Genomic DNA, 21484 nt, shown 5'->3' on the forward strand with positions numbered 1-21484 from the left:
GGAAGAATCTAAATGGAGTTGTTGAGTGGCATTCATTGGAGATAAAGATAAACAACACTTCGGGTTTTTACACACAGAGATCTCCAAGGGGAGAAAAAAGTCTTCACTAAGTAACTTGAAGGAACTTCTAAAAGTCTGTCCAGGAGGCATAAATGCTGATGATGTACTTACTCACTGATCACCCAAAGAAGTTAGGAATACTTGGGATTTTGATCCATGTGGCATTCGGAGAGCAGCTGTGGTGACGGTCTCTCTGGAGGTTGTGCTCTTACTTCCCCTGTTGGGTGCAGCTCCTGAAGGTCCTGGCGTTGCTGGTTTCTGTGCAGTGATGACGTGGTTGGAGAATGCCTGAATGACCACTTTTCTGACACAGGCCAGCTCTAGCTTTCACCTTGCATTTTACCCAGGGGCCTTGGAATCTCTTGGTTTGTGTTTTTGTTTTGTTTTGTTTTGTTTTGTTTTTAATCACCGTGAGATGTAGTTACAAAGCTTTCATGTTGAGTTTCAGTCATACAATGATCGAACACCTATCCTTCCACCAGTGCACATTTTCCACCACTAATGTCCCCATTGGTATCCCCCCCACCATATACACTCCCTCACCCCATCCCGTGCCTCTATGGCAGGCAATTTCCCCCATATTCTCTCTCTCCTTTTGGGTATTATGGTTTGCAATACAAATACTAAGAGGCTATCACATTTGGTCCTTTATCTACTTTCAGCATACATCTCCCATCCCGAACAATCCCTCAGCCATCATTGACTTAGTGGCCCCCTCTCTATCCCAGCTGCCTTCTCCCCCAGCTCATGATCCTACAGGATTAGCTACTGTTGATCTCCTTCTAGTTACTCCATGCTCTCCCTCGTTCGGTTCTGTCTTTGTGCTCTCTGGAGCGTACCTGCCCCAGTGTGCCACCGTGATACCAAGTCAGTCTTCTCCTGGACAGCACCTAAGGCCATTGCTTCTCTCAGATCATCAGCAGGTGAACATCTAGACAGCTTACTGGAGTGGGAGAGCAACTGTTCTGAAATGGGCTTTTCCTCTCCACCTCTCGCCCCCAGTCAGCTTGATTTTCTTACCACCTTCATCATTTTCCCAGTCTGACGAGATTTGCCCAATTTGAAGAATTTAAAGATGTGTGATGAGGATCAGAGGCTCCATCATTTTACATTTGGACAGATGCCTTCAGCGCAGCCTCCTAAAGGTGTTATCCAACCCAACTCCCTCGTTTTTCTTGTGGTTCTCATTTATATCTTTCAGGTTTACTGTCTTGATTTATAGGTATTCTTTATGCCTTTAAGCTTTTGTTTGTCATATATTCTAGAATTTTCTCTTGTTTTGCCATTTGCTTTTCAGTGTGATGTATAGTGTGAAAAATTGAATTCAGGAGACATCTGAGCCATTAATGTTACTGCTTATAATTTCTGGGATTCTAGAAATGCTTTAAAAGGGCTTTCCTAAAAAAAGGATATGCAAATATTGTTCTTAGAGCCCCTATTAATTTTATACTTTTAATTTTACACTTAAATCTTCCGTGTATTTAGAATTTATTTTTATGTATCACACAAAAAAGAAATTAAGCTTAATTTCTCCCCAAATGAGAAGTTATCCTAGTATTCTTTCCTCTTAATTGAAATGATTTTTTTGGGTCTTGTTTTGTTTTGAAACCCCCAGTGGTAGCACTGTCTGGTTTAATCAGGGGCCCTCTCTGAACCAAGCACGGGGGAGGTTGGTAGAGGCTTGGGTGGATAAAGAGGAAGTGGGGGGGTGCGGGGGCAGGGGTTATGACACCCCCTGAGAACTGAAATCAATCCTGGGAAATGAGGCTCACTCAAGCCTGGGGGAGGATGAAATCAGGCTAAGATCTCTCTGCGTTCTCAAAACCGGTTCCCCCCGCCACCCCAGCCTTCCAGGCTGTATTCACAGCTAGCTCCAGCTCCCCTCTTCATGCGCTTCCTCCCTCCACTCCCCGCCCCCCATTGCCGCATTCCCATCTGTCCTTTAAGGCCCTGTTTCTCTGTCCCCTTCCTCTGTGTGGCTGCACCAGCTGTAGCTGACCTGGCTAACCCCGCTGCCCCTCTGAACCCTATTGAAACCATTGGCCAGTGCCAAATGCTGCCCCCCCCCCCCCCGCCTGCCCCCCAGCCCCACCCCTGGGCCACATGATCCTGCATCTGTCACAGTCCGTATCCTCCTGTGGGGAGGATGGTTTTGCAGTCAGGGCTGCTGTCTTGTCTTTTGTGTTCACGACCGCTGGCTTGGCGCCAGGGATACGCACCGTTTACTCAGTCACATTGTTGACCGAATGCATCAACAAGATTGAAGATCACGCCCTCTGAAATGTCAGCTTTGCTCTGTGGCACGGAGCACATACAGCAGCATCGCTGAGATGTAACATCTGGGAGCTTTTCTCTTTGCAGAGGAGAGACTATCACCGCATTCCCCAGGCACATGAGACTTGGCTTAAGTGGGATTGTGTGCGTGGAGTTTGTGGGGAAGAGGGATAGATTCCTGGGCCAACTGGCATCCTAGAGAAGTGTGGTAGCCCGTCTCCCATGGCAGCATCAGTAGTTTGAGTCCCAGAGTCGTCAGGAGCGTGGAGGGGATAGAGGGAAGGACATTCCAGGCGGTTCAGTTGAGGGGCTACATGCTGAACCTGACCCAGAAAATGAATGAGTGAAGTGACATATTTTGCACAGACACATAGTATATTCGGGCACATCCATCAATGTCATTCTCCTCCAGAATCTTGCGTGCTAAACAAACTTGGCATCAGCTGACAAAGGTTTCTGTTTGTTTGGAAGTAAAACAGATGAATGAAAATTGAAGAATTTTGACATAGTTCAGTCATAGGCTTGTTTGTTCTCTGGTTGAGGGTTTTCATTTTGAGGGCCTCACTTGCCAATGCTTAGGGGACTATTCCTGGTTCTCTGCTGGCAGGGGTGGGGTGTGCCAGCAGTGCTCAGGGGACCATGCGGTGTCAGAGTTCAAACTCAGGGCTCCCACACACAACATGTGCACACAGTCCTTTATACACTCTTTCTGGCCCAGTTACATTTTCCAGTGCACGGGACAGAAGTGTGTATACCCGGTACATCCGCATGGGTTTCCCGAGTCAGGTGGGTGCTTTGCTTGGCTATAGTGGGGACTTCTTCCAGAATGGGTCTAGGACCCAGATAGCTTTACAGTAAATTGAATGATCACTTGTGACACCAAAAATATTCCCATGATGATCCCGGCTCTGGTAGATGGGTATCATGCTGAGGTTATTCATGAATCTAAACAAGCCTGGAAGACCCATTTCAGAACAGAATTTGTGCCGACTTTATATTTTTCAGGCCAGCATGTGGTGGCAGCACATGGAGAAATCTTAATTTTTAGCCAAGCGAAGGGAGTTCAAAGGAAAATAGTCCTATTCTTGATCCCTACAAGGAAAGAATGTATAAGATTTTAAAAAGGAAGCGATGCCAATATAATCACCTATGAGCTTGAATCTTGGTCCTGCTGACCTAATCTTAGGTGTGTGTGACTCAGTCTTTGTGTGTGTGTTCATTTCCAAAGACTTGCTTTACGAAAATCTACATTGTATAGTTAAGTGACAATCCAAGTGACACTAATATTACCTTAAGGCATAAATATGTTTCAAGAAGAATCTAGAAAATTTGTAATACTTTGTAATAAATCAAATATAAGCACTGCACAGACAACCTTGTGGACTTCAAACTTGAAGAACAACTCAGTTATTGGGGAGATATAAAGTATATAAAGGATGCTAGATTACGGACCCATCAACCCGAGCTGAGAAACAGATTATGTGTCTAAATAGTAATTAACTCATCTCTTCTACACATCACAGGCTCCCCATAATGACTGTAAATGCCGCCTGATTTAATAGGATGACAGAAAACTTTTAAAGTATCTAAATTGTTAGTTAAGTGGAATTGCTTGATCCTAGAATAAGTACATGCCAGCAATTAATAGTATGCATGAAAATAACATTTAAGGAAAGTCATGGATAGAAAGCATTGCTATGTTGCAACTATTTTTCGCGAATAATTAGAGTTGTCACTAAAAATTATATATGGGGATAAAGCTATTTATATTGCTTTTCTTAGTGTATTTTCTGCATTTCTTTGACATGCTATTCTGTCCTTACAAGTAATTACTCTGTAAATGGAGTGGCAATAGGGAGTAACAGTGAACAACCCCACCTTCTTACTCTGTCCTAAACTCTTCCTTCCTTGGGTGCTGAACCCAGGGAAGGAAGATATACATATATGTATATATGAAGATATACATATATATGAGAAACTACAGTAGAATCTATAATTTTGAAGATTCCAGAACATCTACACATAAATGAAATAAGCTTTCAACCAGTTGAAAGTCCTTTTTGCCTTTTTCTTTGCCTACTTAGTCAATTTCATGAAACATGAAATAGAAAAAAATCATTTTCCTTTGCTCACATCATTTTATATTTGGATAACTGTTCAGCTGAAGTCTCACAGTTTCCATTCAAAGAATGAAAAAGGCAGAAGATTTGTCCCTGGCTCCCCTGAAAGAAAAATTTACTGACTGGGGTTCAGTTTGTCCCTTCATATACATTCACAAGAGATTGAAAACTCTATCAACTTTGGTTTACCAAACCAGCAGTTTTGGGCTTTGGGGGAAACACACTGGTTGATTGTTAGGACAGGGTTACTCGGGGACACCAGGAACCTCTTTTCACAGATGTTCTTTCAGAAGGCAAAGCAGTGTGACAGCCTCTAGGAGGGGCATCCAGCCAGATTTACCAAGGCAGCTAGCAGGAGGCACCGCCGCCCCCAGCACGCACCTCCCCACTCCTGCTGCCTTCTGAATCTTCTGTGGCGCAGAGGACACAGGAATAAAGGCAACCTTCTGATGTCGCACTGCCTTACTCCCAGTTAGCTGAGATCCGGATCACCCTGTGCTAGGAGATCACTCACACACACACACACACACACACACACACACACACACACACACACACACACACACACACACACACACGCATGCATGCCCTAGGCTGCTTGCTTGTCACTTTCATGAAATATTAGACTTTTTACTAGAATTAAAAACCACAGCCAAACAGGGAAGAGCTAAAAATACAATGCATTAATATGTTAAAGGGAACTGTACGTTAAATTACTCTCTCTTCGGTTCCTCTAGTTGGCTTAAGGAGCTGGAACACTCTTATACATAAGTATGAATGATTCTGCTTTTTTTTTTTCCTTTGGGGACACACCAGGCAGGACGTGGGGAACCCTGTGAGGTGTTGAGAATCAAACCTGACTTGGCCACATGTAAGTGCCCCAGGTTTGCTCCTGGCACCCACATATTCCCCAGTCACTGCTGGGAGCAGCCCAGCCCCTGAGTGCCACCGAGTATGGTTCTAAAGCCCAAACAAGAATTTTGAGTTTCAGAATTTCATTCCGCCCATTACAGTGCTAGATCCTTCCCTGTCCTGAGGCAGAAAGAAGAATTTCACTTTGCAATTTTCCCTGCAATGAGGCTTTGTTTCAACTTGTGGATCTGGAACTTACTTGCAAGGCTTAGAGGCTGCCTGTCAACATTTATTTAACAATTGGTATCAATTCTTATCAGCCCCTGAATCTTCACCTTGTTGGCTTACAATTTTATGTAGTAGAGAATAGATTCTCAAAATACTTCAGATTATCTTTTAGTAAATTGAGTTCACACAATGAGAACCTCACTAACAAATATGAGAATGCCAGAAATGTATTTATCATTTCATTTTCCAGAGGTTTTTATGTTGATTCTAAAGTACCAGGTATTCTTAGAAATCTTAAACTCCCCCAGTGCACACTGATTACTAGAGAGTTGGGCTCACGGACGGATTAGAGACTCAGAAGTCAAGGAATTGTGGAGTGAGAATTTAGGGTTCTCCAGATTCATTTTCTTATTTTTCACTAGAATGCACAGCTCCAGATATCGATCTGATGGCTGAAAGTGTGGCCTCTTGAGTTTCTAATCCTCTCTGAACTGTTGCTTGTAGGAAGATAGCGTACTCTTTCTTTTTTTTTTTCTTTTTGGGTCACACCTGACTATGCACAGGCGTTACTCCTGGCTATGCGCTCAGGAATCACCCCTGGCAGTGCTCAGGGGACCATATGGGATGCTGGGAATCGAACCCGGGTCAGCCGTGTGCAAGGCAAATGCCCTACCTGCTGTGCTGTTGCTCCAGCCCCGATAGCTTACTCTTAACGGTGCCTTGGTTTCCCCATCCTGTAAAATTGGGTGCTCATGGTGGCCACACAGAGGCTCAAGAGGAGTCAGCAGTGTAGTTTGCTCATTCAGGGGGTGATTTTGCAGCCACATCAGCATTGTGGGGGGATGCCGTGCCCTGAGTTGAATTTTCTCCTCTCGCTCTCCACAGGAAAATGGCAAATGCTGGACAGCGGCCTCCTGAACATCACCACGGTGTCTTTTTCCGACCGCGGTAAATACACCTGCGTGGCGACCAACGCCCTCGGCACCGTGAACAACACGGTCACGTTGCGCGTCATCTTCACCTCAGGAGACATGGGCGTCTACTACATGGTCGTCTGCCTTGTGGCCTTCACCGTCGTCATGATCCTCAACATCACGCGCCTGTGCATGATGAGCAGCCACCTGAAGAAGACCGAGAAGGCCATCAACGACTTCTTCCGGACCGAGGGCGCCGAGAAGCTGCAGAAGGCCTTCGAGATCGCCAAGCGCATCCCCATCATCACGTCGGCCAAGACCCTGGAGCTGGCCAAGGTCACGCAGTTCAAGACCATGGAGTTCGCCCGCTACATCGAGGAGCTGGCCCGCAGCGTGCCGCTGCCCCCGCTCATCATGAACTGCCGGACGATCATGGAGGAGATCATGGAGGTGGTGGGGCTGGAGGAGCAGGGCCAGAACTTCGTGCGCCAGGCCCCTGAGGGGCAGGAGGCGGCAGAACACGACGAGGTGTACACCATCCCCAACGCCCTCAAGCGCAGCGACTCACCCACCGCCGACTCGGACACGTCATCGCTGCACGAACAGCCACAGCAGATCGCCATCAAGGTGTCTGTCCACCCGCCGTCCAAGAAGGAGCACGCCGAGGAGCAAGACGGGGTGCAGCTGGAAGACAGAGGCGGCGACGACGAGGAGGAGGAGGAGACGGAAGCATCGGCCGCGCAGTCCCCAGATACTGCCGAGCCTTCCACGGACGTCACATCCACCGAGCTGACGCCGGAGGAGCCCAGTCCAGCCCCAGGGGCCGACCGAGGCCTGCCACCAGCTCCCCCGGAAAAGCCAGAACCAGCAGAGGCCCACGACACAAACACCTGCATTATTTATGAAAGCCATGTCTGAATATCAACCCCCCCACCCCCAAAGCTATGCATATCCAGAAAAATCAGGGGCTGCTCCTCGTAGTACAGACATAGTCCGCACTTGCCGCTAAGCCTTACCAGGAGACTCTCATCCCTTAGGTAGGAGTGATGCCATTTTCAAAGGGGAAGCACCCAGGTGCAGTTGATGTGACTGGAATTCCCCCCGACAGGAAAGGCTTCGAGAAACAGCAGGGTGCACAGATAACACTGTTGAGCAGAAGGGATCCTTCTATTCGGTTCGCATTTTCCTCTCTGCCAAAGACCTTAATTGGCGGTGCCCTTTTGGCAGAGTCCGCTACTGTAAGATAGTCTGAGTTCATGTGCCCTGTCCAGACGTACACTGCATTGCTTTTCCTTTGCAAAAATTACAGGTCTGCTACCGTAGCAAATGCACGGCGTGGGTTTGTTGCACTTTCTTCTTCGTTTTGACTTTCACTCTTCCTTTCTAATGGAGTTAGTTGTTGCGGATTTCATCCTTTTTGTTCTTTCTGGGTTTTGTTGCTCCTTTGTCCGTCTCTCCCAGAACATTTACCTCAGAGGCTCTGGTGTCGCTCATACCAGACTGATCTCTAAGTCATTTGTAATGTCACAGAGTAGTTACTAGACATCTTCACCCCCTCTCCCCCCGCCCCCCGTCTATTTTCATACATCGCTGTTGTTGTTTCCAGTAAAGCTGCTGTTGTGAAACTGAGAAAAATTTTGCCCCAGGAATAGCACTTTAATAGCCAAATAAAATTGTGTTTACTATTTGATTTTGAGAGCCTTTTGGTGAGTTCAACCAAGATGTGGAGGGAGATTGTAAAGGCTGACTAACCCACACTACCATGAAGACTGCTGTTTAAGTGGCCTGATTCTGATCGCTGAAACAGGTATCACTTGCAAAGACAGGGCATCTGGTGATTTCTGTCGGCGTAGAATGTCACTGCTAGGAAATCCCCCAAAGCGACCATATGTCCTTGGGTTATCCAAACACGTGATTTGAGGCCGCATGTATAAAAAGATCTCTCAAAGGTCATGTAACCATGTCTATTTGATGGGGGAGAGTGAAAAATTAGAAAAATAGCGAAAGGAGCTGGGCCATCACACGTTAAGTCAAAATCACTGGCTTATTTTTTAGCCCCATAAGAAAGCAGTTAGCTGCAGGGCTCAATTATACCATGGAAGAAGATAAAACTTGACATCTAAAGGCCAAAGTTTGACCTTACTGTGCCAATAACCAGTTTTCAGGATTGGGGCAAGTCTAGGTCTCAGTTTCTTTATCCATCATGTGAGGCGGGGGTGGGGAGAAAATTAGGTGAGTTCTGAGCACCCTTTAAATCTCTTCCATGGAACCATGCAAATATCATCTTTGGTTTTCACAATTACTTTGGAGTTTTATCTCAGGATTCACCTAACATTTTTATGCTGTATTACTCAAAGAGAATATATAGATATATATTTTTTAATCATAGCATGGGGGGGGCGCATGCTGGCAAGATTGTACAGTGGGTAAGGCACTTACTTGTCTTGCACACAACTTACACTGGCTCAATCCCTGGCACTCCATAGGGTTCCCCATGCCCTACCAGGAGTGATCCCTGCATGCAGAGCCAGAAGTAAGCTCTGAGCAGTGCTGAGAATGGCCCCCAAACCTAAATAAATAATTTTTTGAAAATCATAGCATTTTCAGCAAGTTGTAAAAGATCGTTCAGAACACTTCTATAATTTAACTGAAGTGAGGATGCATATTATTTTATTTTCACTTAAAGGGGAGGCACTACCCTTGTAGATACGGGGTCATGGTACCATGAAGTGACGAGTCCTAATGTCAACAGTTACTTGGGCCATGTTAGTGTTGAGAGAGTGATCTCTCGTGTTTAACCTCGCTGTCACTCTCTGGACAAGTGGACTTGAATGTGGTTACTAATGATCCTTTCCTTTCCCAGGGAAAATATCAAAAGTACGTCCAGTGGGTTGTCACAAAATCCTTTGTATAAAATTATACAAAATGTATAATTTTATGATAAGTTTATAATCTTCCACAATGGCCCCCATTGATCGAGGCAAGCAATACTGGGAGCAAAATGTAAAACATTCAGACAAGTCAATAAATGCCTCCAGTTCTGTGATTGAGGATAGTGGGTTTGGCCTTAAGATTGGTCTTGATGAATTTCTTTATATATAACTGGTGTGGAGGACAATCTGACAAGACCCAGGGTTTGACCAAACATCTCTTTTCCGGCACACCATGGTACTATTGCCAGTTAACTCCCAGAATATCAGAGTAAAGAGGACACCGCAATATAACTGGTCACAGAAATTTTTGATTTTCTAGTACACATGAAAGTTCTGCTCACACTATATTGTGGTCTATAAATACACAACAGTATTATATATAAAAAAGTACATAGCTTAATTTTTTAATTTTGAAAGTTAATTTATTGCTAAAAAATATGACAGACACAAAGTGAACGCATGATGTTAGAAAATAAGTGCCAACAAAATAGCTCATATGCAGGGCTACCACAAACCTCTAATTCACGAAACATGTATCAGCTACTAAAGAGAAATTAAGTGAAGTGCAGTAAAGCCAAGGTAGGCCTGGGCAGGAATGAATGGATGACAGCCAGGTAGAAGTGAGTTGTGTGGACACATAAAGAAATTAGAAATGAGCATTCAAGAGAAACCTTGACCCTGTTTGGGCCTCGTAACTAGAATTTTATATATTTGAGTTGCAAAGAAGTTATTTTTCTGGTTATAAGAATACAAACATTTCCACTTGTTACTGAGGTGTGAACAGATTCTTTTAGCATGACTTAAAATGTCTAAAGCAACAACAGAGACTTAAGCTCATTTTGTGATCTTGTGTGGAGTTGACCCCATTCGGTTTTGTTCTCATTCCTGTCAGACCCATATTGTGTATAAATTTTTGAATGAACCAAACAGGAGAATGCATCGATTCCATCTAGAAATTGATCAGTGGCAAAAATTCTGATGGGCAGTTTTTTTCAGGAAACAAGCATAAATGTGAATCCAAAGAATGTGTCTAGATTGGTTTTAGATGCTTCAGACTTAACAGTAAGGAGAATTAGATTTTTCTAAACTTTTTCCTTTGAAGATGTTAAAAAGGTCTTGATAGAACAAACAGGCAGTCTAGATGGGGGTTTGCTTATAATAATTATTTCCTCTACCAGAAAGTGTACGTTTTTCCTGTTCATCCTATAGCTGCTTTAGTAAACAAGAAAGGCACTCCTGCTAAAATACAAAACATAGAAAACCTCATGACTTTCAAAAAGGATTTTTTTTCAAGATAAACTGTTCCAGCTTCATAGAAATTCACAGAAGTACAATTGTGCATATATGCATGCGTGCTCACACATACATCAGATTCATGGTCCGTTTTAAAGGCTCAATGCTAAATCTTAAGTTTGTCCTTCAGACCGTGCTTGGTCATTCTCAAAGTTTGTTTTGAGTCATCTGATCTTATCTAGCAATTTTCTTTGCTAAAACTAAAAATGATTCTGATATATGTGCATATTTAATTCACTTGAGATGATCTTAAACTGGGTTGGCAGATATAAATAAAAATTTTATACTGAAAATCTGTAATTTATAATGGTTTTTGTTTTATATATTATATTTTCATATCTTTAGACACATCTACTACTCTCATCTTTTTGTATAGCATACTTGGCAAAAAGAATTACTAATACTTGACTCAAATCTCTAGGAACCAAATGTGATAAATGATGCATTGTTTTAGAAATACCTGAATGTTTTTAACCCATCGTAAGCATTATTGTGCCATGTCATTACATCCAGGACAATTTCTCTCAGATGTTATGAGAGTTCCTTTTTCATAAGTAAGGTAAAGGGCCTGACATCCTGCTAAATTGATTCTGGATTCCCCTTCCCTTTTGTTATTTTGCTTTTTGAGTTTTTAACTGTAGCAGTCCAACTTGTTTAAACTTCCCTTTGACGGGCAAATGTGCGATTAGAAAGCAGCGGGAGAGCAAGACTGAACTGAACTAAGGCTATGTATTTAATGGAATGATAATCAAATGTTTAGATTGTTATTTATTGGTGATCTAGGATCTGTTCGATTCTGTAGCAGACAATGAATGTAAGGCACACAGAAAATTTGCATGTTCTAAGCAGGCAGACTAATGTGTTGTAAATGTAGCCAACAAAACCTAGCCTAACCAAAAAAAAAAATACCATCCCAGCCTCTGGAAGCAAAAGGCGAACCAGACACCTTTTCTTCACAAATGGAGAGTGTTGTGTCAGTGCTAAAACTTAACATAGCAGCACCTATGGTTTTGTTTACTCCGGGCTTCCTTTCAGTGTTTCATTGGATAGTAAAGAGGAGCATTCAATTTATCTTACACACATACATACTCTGTTTTGTACTCGGCATAGCTGAATTTCTATCCTCTACCATCACCTTTTGGCAGTCCCTAGGATAAAAATTCCTTTTTCCATTTCTTGCTTTTTAAACTTGTATTGTGTTACTCTGTCTCATTGTATATCCTTGACAGTTAAATCAAAAGATGTTTGTCATTTTTTACACATCTATTCATTTTAAAATCTTTTAGTAGATAACAATGTTCACATTCCTTTTCCTCATGACTTTTTTAAAGATTTCTACATTGATTATGTTTATTAAGCAGATCATTTATGGGCAGGAAAAGAAAATGAAAAAAATAGCTTAGAATGTTTTCCAAAGAACTGAGTGTCAATTATATAAGAAAATATCATATGATGGTAACATCTTTAACAGAATTTACAGAGGTTTTATTTTTAAAGAAGCTAATACATAAGATACCACAATCAAAACTGAAGCAAAGAGAAGGTAAAATCAGAGAGCTAGTAGTTCTAAGAATTTTATGATACAATTGTCTTTTATTTTACCATTAATAAGAGCCTTTAAATGTATCTCTTAAAGCACCACAGAGCCGCTTATAGTGAGTTAGGTTCAAAGAAGATGCCTGTATTTTTATTTGGTTTGCTGTTACCTCTGGAGCCCAGTTTAATCCAAGCTTTGGATGTCCTTGTTTGACATCTGAAAATAAAATGCAAAAAAAATATCTGGGCAAAAATGTCAAACTGGCCATTTGATGAACTAGGAATGTCCATTTTTTAAAAAATAATTTAAAGGTGTCAGCAACTAAGTTCATGTAAAAACAAAAAAAAATCCACGTGATCCATCCTGTATTTTGATTGTTGCTTTAATAAAGGGTTTGCACAGGTATGTGGAATGTGTGTTGTCTTTCCCACCCAACCATCACATCAGGGTGAGTGTGTGACTTGATTTACTGCTTCCACATTTTCTGGAAGCTGCAGCTGCAGAACTTCTGGGGTAAGGGAGAGGAGGACGTGAAATCATTTTTAAAAATACAAACTCTAGGCCCTGGAATGATAGTGTGGTGGGTAGGGTGCTTGCTGTGCCTGCAGCTGACTCAATTTCCATCTGTAGCACCCCACAGGGTGTGGCACCCGCTGGGCCCTGCCACAAGTCACCCCTGAGTGCAGATCCAGGAGTAAGCCTTGAGCACCACTGGGTTGGCCCCAAACATAAGTTCTTTCTTAATTGAAAAAAAAAAAAACCTAAAAACTGTATTCGATTTCAGAAAGCTTAGATTTATCCTGACAAACTTAATAGCTATTTACTTTTATCTATAACAAAAATATTTTGACATACCATAAGCTTACTGTAGAGTCTAGAACACCCGGGAGATTCATACATTCAGTACATTCCACAGGGAGTATATGTGAGTGAGAGAAAGGCATGGCAGGAAGCTAACCACATCCTGGCTTAATCCAAGAACATGCTAATAAATAGGTTCCCTGGACACTCATGAACTTTGAAAACTAAATTTCCTTCAGGTTAAATGAGATATGGGGCATGTGTGTAGAATGAGAGATTAATACAAAAATGGACAGAAAGCCAGTGTTTTGGGCTGCAGTGATAGCACAGCAGTAGGGCATTCGCCTTACATGTGGCCGATCTGGGTTCGATTCCCCCACCCCTCTTGGAGAGCCCGGCAAGCTACCGAGAGTATCTTGTCTGCACGGCAGAGCCTGGCAAGCTACCCACGGTGTATTTGATATGCCAAAAATAGTAACAAGTCTCACAATGGAGACGTTACTGGTGCCTGCTCAAGCAAATCGATGAGCAACAGAATGACAGTGATACAAGGACAGAATAACTCTGTTGTCTGATAAACCTGCATATAAGCAAACCAATATGCACCAAACAAAAGAGGGCTTAAGAGAATTATGGTGACATTCTTGGAAAACATTAACAGTTTTCATGGAAGAAAAAACTGGAAACATTTTTCCCTGACATGATCATTTTTGTTGATTCCCATTTTCACACCCAGAGCAAATGTTCTGATTTTTCTTTATTTGAGCCCAGCAAGCTACCGAGAATATCGAGCCCACGTGACGGCAGAGCCTGGCAAGCTACCCGTGCGTATTGGATTTATTTATTTACTTGGTAAGTCTTGGAATGCTGTGTTCTGCAGGTATTAGAACATTCATTTGAATACTGATTTTCTCTTTAAAAGTTATTTGAAAAATAAAGTGGGCCAGCAGAGCCCACTTTATTTTTATTTTGATAAAAAAATAAAGTGTCACATCTGGTGATGCTCAGGGATTACTTTTGGCTCTGCACTCAGGAATTACTGGGGCGAGGGGAGGGGACGGGGGGGGGGGTGCATATGAGATGCCAGGGATTGAAACCCGGTCAGCTGCATGCAAGGCAAATGCCCTAGCCATTGTACTATCACAGTGGAGTCAGTTTAATCCAATCCCTGGAAATGTTCTTCTTGGGTCCTGCAGTGACTCGGAGTCACCCCAAATAGTGCTTGGGGACTCGTGGTGTCAGGAATCTAGCCTGAGTCAGCCACATGCAAGGTAAATGCCTTAACCCTTATACTGTCTCTCTGACCCATTTGTTTTTGTTTTCGGGGAGGCTCCCACTCAGCATCAGACTGGGGCCAGTTGCAGGGTGTGAAAGATTGCATCCTATTCCACCCTGTCCTCTCTACTGCCTCAGTTAGGAATGATTTTCAAAGACCGTAGTCTCAGAGTTAGAAAATAAATGAGAATTAGTGTCCCTAATTAGTAGTATCTCAGGTTTGCTTGAAATTCTCAGAAATGGGGCGCTCATTACTGTAGACAATGGCTCTCTTCATTCCTGTTAGGATTTAAGTGCCGTGTTAAAAATCTTTAAAGTAGCACCGCACTAGTCCTCACCGAGTTATTGGTACTAAAATCATGAGTCAGTCCTGTCAAAACAGACCTAACATTCTATGGTAAACTCATACACAAGAAAGGATACAAAATGTGGCGGTGGCCCCTGCTGTTTCATGTCATATGGTGAAGAGCCTTATGATTAGTTTCTGCCCAGGGAAATCCGTGAATCAGGTGCTTCCCCCAGTTGCTAAGATGGTTTAAGGGACTCATTGCTAAAGAGTGGGGAGAAGTGAAGGAACTAGCAAATACATAGTTTCTACAAATTAGTACAATTCTGAAAGACCATTAGAGTTGACAAACTGAAAGAAGCAAATAGGTGTGGTAAGTGGCATATTGAGGTATCTTTCAGTAATTAATTAGACCCAACTCCAGTTGCATTTGCACTATTCAAATAAAGACACTCAGAGTAAAACAGTTTCCTAAGATATTATCTAGTGATAACTATTTGGCAAACAATTGGTATTGAAATATGAGTTTTAAGAAGCTAAAACCTCCTTAACTGCCACTGAAATTTTTCTCATCATTGATCCATATGTTCATAGTTCACACGGACTAGAAATCCCAGTGACATGCAGGTTAATCACCAGCACAGAGCACTTACAAAATCAGGGAACTTCAGTGGTTCTTAAAAACTGCGCAGTACCCATCACTAAAAACTCTCCTGGGCCATCGGAACTGATGCATACAGGAGACCATTTAGTGTAATTAGTGCCTTCACTTCAAGTATGATCAGTGGGTTTGCTGCTGATTTGTTCTGCATTGACGTTTTAGGAGGTGAACAAAGTGCACCTAAAGCATTGTAGCCATCAAGGTCTGAAGATGAAAAGGATAAAGTGTTTAATAAAGTGGCAACATTGTTCTGTACCAGCTACATAAATAATAGACCTCATTGTTGGGTGATTTTTCCAAGTCTCTACCCTGGCTGGTACATCAGCTGTTCAGTGAGTAGAATAAAATCCATGATTATAAGATAGACTGAGAAAATTCATCTATAGTAAACATCAGTTTAACATGAAAATCATGAACTTTAATGCTCATTGTGTTTGAAATTATTTTAAAGTTAATGTTAAAATTAAGATCTGACTTAATATTTGTAGAAATAAATTCATCTAGGGGTCAGAGAGATAGTACAGGAAGTTGGGTGCTTGCCTAGCACAAGGCTGACCCTAATTCGATCCCTGACATTCCTTTTGGTCCCCAAAGTACTATCATGAGTGATTCTAAACTCAGAGCCAGGAGTAACCTCTGAGCATCACTATGTCTGACCCCCCCCCAAAACAAAAGCAAACAAACAAAAAAGAAATGAATTCATACAGTGCAGAAATTTGCAGACATTTGAAGATGATCTCAGAAACTACAAAAACTTCAAACACATGTTATGGAAGAAAATAACAGCTAATATGGGCAATCTGTGATAAATTTTTCAATATATAAAGTACATCTAAAGTTTTCATATGAACTACTGAGGCATATTAAATATGGTTTTACAATTTTGCCAGATTTTAGAAGCTTTAAACTCCAATAGTCTCTCTCTCTTTCTCTCTCTCTCTCTTCCTCTTTCTCTCTCTCTCTCTCTCTTCCTCTTTCTCTCTCTCTCACATCAAGCTAATTTTTTGGTACTGTCCAACTCCATAGTGAATTTCAAGTTATTGGGATAAATATATTTTACTGTGTGATTTAAACAATCACTTTATATTAGTGATTGTTAAATTTCATAATGGCACGGGGAGCTTGCCAGGCTCTTCCGTGTGGGCGGGATACTCTCAGTAGCTTGTCGGGCTTGCCTGGCAAGTTCCCCGGGGCATATTTGACATGCCAAATACAGTAACAATAACAGATATAATTCCCCTGATGCTTAAAGAGCCTCCAATCATTGGGAAAAACGAGTAAGGAGAGGATGCTAAAATCTCAGGGCTGGGATGAATGGAGATGTTACTGACGCCTGCTCGAATAAATCCATGAACAATGGTATGACAGTGATACAGTGACACAGTGAAATTTCATAAAAGCTATCAGTAACCAGACCTTATTAATCAGACATTTTACTCCTAATTTTGAATCAGTGAGGATTTGCAGAATGATTAATTTATGTATGATTATAGTATTATATACAAATGTTCATTGTTGCTAATGGTGAAAGATTTTCTGTCATAAAGATAAGATATTGCTGAAAGAAGCAAATAGGTGTGGTAATTGGCATATTGAGGCATATCAGCCAGTAAAATGCATGAGTACAAGATAGACTCTGAGAAAATTCATCATAGCATGCTCACAAATTGGATATGTTACATTTTTTTAGATAAACGCAGGTTCATGTGCAGTTGTAAGAACTAGCACAGAGCGAGGTCCCTGTGCTCTTGACTCAGTTGCCCTCAATAACATTTTATAGAAGTATTATACTCTATAGACTCATAATCTCGCTTAACCTCAGTCAGACATCCCATGAAATGATTTAGTCCGATGACTGTGCTCAACAACCAGCTGAAATGTGACTGGCTAGGAGATGGAGTTGCTGAAGAGGGTGGTCAGGAGCATGGGCACAGACTCCCACAAAGCCTCCAGGAGGAGGGGTATGGAAGAGTGTCCAAGAGTTCAGAAAGCATCATGAATGCTTACTACTTGGGGCATAAGAGAACTTTCCTGGTTGAAGGATGAGAAAAATTAAAACTTCTAATGTATGCCTAAATAGAAGTATCACTGTATAACTGTTATCACTGTCATCCCATTGCTCATCGATTTGCTCAAGCGGGCACCAGTAACATCTCCACTGTGAGACTTGTTGTTACTGTTTTTTGGCATATTGAATATGCCACGGGTAGCTTGCCAGGCTCTGCCGTGCAGGCAGGATACTCTCGGTAGCTTGCTGGGCTCTCTGAGAGGGATGGAGGAATTGAACCCAGTTGGCCACATGGAAGGCAAATGCCCTACCCTCTGTACTATCGCTCCAGCCCAAATAGAAGTAAATTTTTAAAAATATGACAAACAATATATGCATTATCTCTTGTGAATCAATCCTTAAACTCGCAGAGAAGCATTTTTTATGTTGTTTTATTTTATTTTATTTTATTTTATTTTGCTTTTTGGATCACAGGCGGCAATGCACAGAGATTACTCCTGTCTCTACACTCAGAAATTACTCAAGGTGGTGCTTGGGGGACCATATGGGATGTTGGGAATCGAACCCAGTTCAGCCGCGTGCAAGGCAAACACCCTACCCACTGTGCTATTGCTCCAGCCACAAGAAGCATATTCTACCTAACAAACAGAGAAGAAATCTATCCATGATTAGTCTCAGTTGTTAGCTCAGAGACATCAACCTCAATGCTGAAAGCATTTTGTTCTAAGCTTATCAGCAGTGTCCTGCTAGAAGAATCAAGTTATTCAATCATTTTTAAAAATTAGTGGAGAGCAAGACTTGCTGAAACAGAAACATTAAAGCATCTTCCTAATATGTGTTTACTTTGAACCTGGTACATTAATTAGGATAATTTATTGCTATCAAGTTCCAAAAAGTTCTTAGTACTACCCACATACTAATATCATAACTGGTATTTTTTCTCCACTCAAAATTGAAAAAAGTGCAAAATGTGTAAACAATATTCCATTATGTTCTGTCTGTAGTACTGAATTTATGCCCCATTTTCTCTGCATATGATATAGTTCAGCCTTTTAAAGTTGTTCCTAATAGTTTATCCAAGTGTAATATAACATAACTTTTTTTTAAAGCTTTTTGGGTCACAGCGGGTGATGCACAGGAGTTACTCCTGGTAGTGTTCGGGGATCATATAGGGTGCTATGAATTGAACCCAAGTTGGTTGCATGCAAGACAAATGCCCTACCCACTGTGCTATTGCTCCAGCCCCAACATTTCTTATCTTTCTATATCAACTAGAGATAGAGTTCAGTTGACTGATATGCACGCTTGGCATACAGGAGGTCTGAGTCCTGTCTCTAGCACCACATATCGTTCTCTGACCACCACTGGGTGTGGTCCCAAATCCACAAGCCAAAAATTAAAATATTCTGGTAAAGTCTACAGACACTTCTCTTTTGTCCCCCCTCCATAATATATACCTTCTTCTAAATGGTGCCATGATCTGAAGAAGAAGGTTAATTTTTCCAAGGCTGACACATGATTTTCAGACTGAGAGCCCCATAGAGACAGGAATCACACTCATATCTCACCACAAAGCTTCCCACAGAAACAAACTGGTTTTTAGTGAGTGTTCACTAAAGGAAACCAAATATGTCTTCTAGAAAATTGGGATTTAGTGGAGTCTGATTAAAATGTCTTCATTTTATAGGAGCTAGTGAAGGGGAAAAACTGCATCTTGAAGAATCTCTTTGAACCTAACATCATAGACTCCTCCATTTCCAGAATGTTTTTTCCTGGATGCGTTTTATTTTTCAAGAACAGAATATAAGTTAAATTTTCTTCCCATCTTCTTTTCCTTCACACCTTAAACCTTTTGTCCACTCAGTGTCATGGTGAGACAATTTTCTGCAATGAGATATCTGCAATGAATTCAAGAGAAATGAATTGTGACATAGAAACTACTTCTGTGTCATCACATGCAATGTTCACTGCAAGTGCTTTGCAGCCACTTGGAAGATGGAGCAGAGTAAAACCACATCCTTTCTGTTATTCATGATATTGGCAAAGACAAAGAGTCCAGTTTCCCTTGCTATGTTCTAGGTTTCTTTAATCTCACAATAAACAAAACAAAATGCTAATGAAAAATATGATTGAAAAAACTTATGCTACTTTCTACCAAATCATCAGCAAGACAGATATCGTCCAATAAAATATTAATACACAATGGATGAGTTTAAATGGTTCTGTCTTAAATGATAAAGTATTTGTCTTTCTTGATTTGCTTTCTGGGTACAAAGAGTAATGTAATTTTGTATTACTTACTTTGCAGAAGTAAGAAAAAGGGAAAGCTTTAATTAAGGGAATTATTTCAGAATTGAGAAGAGGAGCACAATACCTGGAATTAAACATGTCTTGTTCCAAAATCCAGAGCCTTTGTATTTCATTTTTCACAGCCACCACTTCTGTTTGTTGAAGGTGCATGCACCACGTCTACTGTACAAGGAGAGATGAATGTAGAATGTTTCCTGTATCTGGTTACTTTATTTTCTCAAGAATTCACCATTTCGAGCAACGCGGCCGGAGAAATGCTCCGGACCCGAATCCGGGCCAACAACACCAGGAATCCAGACGGAGGAGGTACAGCTGGTACACCTTCTCCAGATGAAGCCCTGGTGACACTGAGCAGCAACTAACACGGCTCCAGGTTGCGGGACTGGAACACATTCAGTTTTTAGACCTTTTCTAAAAACTGAAAACATACAATCTTTTAATGACAAACCAATTATCAAATGCTTCCTTAGTAGGGCTGTCTTCCTTGGGGGGAAACTCCAACAACAATAGTGAGTTTTGTGTTGCAATATGGAATGTAATCAAGGTAGAGAAAATGAAGTGAAATTCATCAGTTATACAGTTGAGGGGGGGGCGGTGGCGGGGGGTATACTGGGGATTTTGGTGGTGGAATATTGGCACTGGTGAAGGGATGAGTGTTTGAATATTGTATAACTGAGACATAAACTTGAAAACTTTGTAACTTTCCACATGGTGATATAATAAAAATTTAAAAAAAAAAAGAATTCACCATTTCCTGGGGCTGGAGTGATAGTACAGCTGGTAGGGCGTTTATCTTGCAAGCAGCAGACCCAGGTTCAATCCCCAGCATCCCATATGGTCGCCCAGCACTGCAAGGAGTAATTTCTGAGTGCAGAGCCAGGAATAACCCGAGCATTTGTGGGTGTGACCCAAAAAGAAAGAAAAAAAAAGATTCACCATTTTATGCCCCTCTATCTTGCAATTGTTATGGGGATGGCTGGACCAGTGATATGACTTTGGCCTTATTCCTTAGTGGTTAAAGAATACCTCTGTATTCCTGCTCTATTGAACTCAGACCCAGACTTCACAGGTAGGCTGAAACTCAAATTTGCAGGATAAACTACTGAATGCACCCCCAGGAGATAATGGCTTCTGCTAGTTCTCATATTTTCACCACAATTACTGCTGAATATCTTCCAGCTATTCTATGTCACTAAAAATATCCCAAGATACAGAAAAATTTCCTATCATTGTGTGCAATGCTATGGATTAATTCCCACCCTTCACATTTTATAAGGCCCTTTGAAAGATAAGCCTTTATGCTTTCTTTTTTCCATCTTTCTTCCCAAAGTTTACAACTGATCAGACCTAACTTATCTCCACTAGTCTAGTTTGTTTTTTACTGATGTCATACCTGAACTTCACAAACCCATTCTCTTCTCCCCTTCTTAAATCAACCATCCACTGACTTGCACCCTGACACTGTCAGCACCATCAGTACATGATCATCATTGTTCGTCCTTGTTCTTGGGGACACTTTGCTGTCGCAGCAGAAGGAAATTATTCCCCTCTCCTCTAGGTTCATCTAGGCTGGCAAATAATCCAATAAACATCAGACAGATAGACAAGAGAAAAGCAAAAACAAAAAATAAGATTCAGTAAAATTTGTGTTCCCCATTATACATTATAAACCCAGGAGAACTGAGTAACTCTGAAAAAAAAAAAACGGTTTAAGTCAGCACCTTCTGTAAATCCACTTAGGGACAAAGGATGCTGAGTGGAGAAAGTCAGTTGCTTCTAGAGAAAGGGCATAACCATGATGCAAATTTAAGTTTTTGCCTTCTTAGTGATAAAAGCAGAAGGGATTGATGAGAGTATCCAGCCCTACAAAGAAAGATTCTCATTCATGTCTCTAACAAAAGAGGAAACTTTACCTGTGTCTGTAATGTGCCT

General features: G+C 41.6%; 1 protein-coding gene across 6 annotated transcripts in view; it reads left to right on the plus strand.

Annotated features, from left to right (window-relative positions):
* The window catches only part of MFAP3L (microfibril associated protein 3 like), a 44321-nt gene extending 31705 nt beyond the window's left edge, over positions 1–12616 (plus strand). For all 6 annotated transcript variants that reach the window (XM_055135663.1, XM_055135671.1, XM_055135648.1 and 3 more), the window contains exon 3: positions 6420–12616. In XM_055135663.1, coding sequence (XP_054991638.1) covers positions 6420–7366 — 947 coding nt within the window. In that variant the 3' untranslated portion in view covers positions 7367–12616. The remainder of the gene's footprint in view (positions 1–6419) is intronic.
* Positions 12617–21484: the final 8868 nt, after the last annotated feature.

The sequence above is a fragment of the Sorex araneus genome, chromosome 1 (assembly GCF_027595985.1).
Source record: "Sorex araneus isolate mSorAra2 chromosome 1, mSorAra2.pri, whole genome shotgun sequence".
NCBI classification, from domain to species: domain Eukaryota; kingdom Metazoa; phylum Chordata; class Mammalia; order Eulipotyphla; family Soricidae; genus Sorex; species Sorex araneus.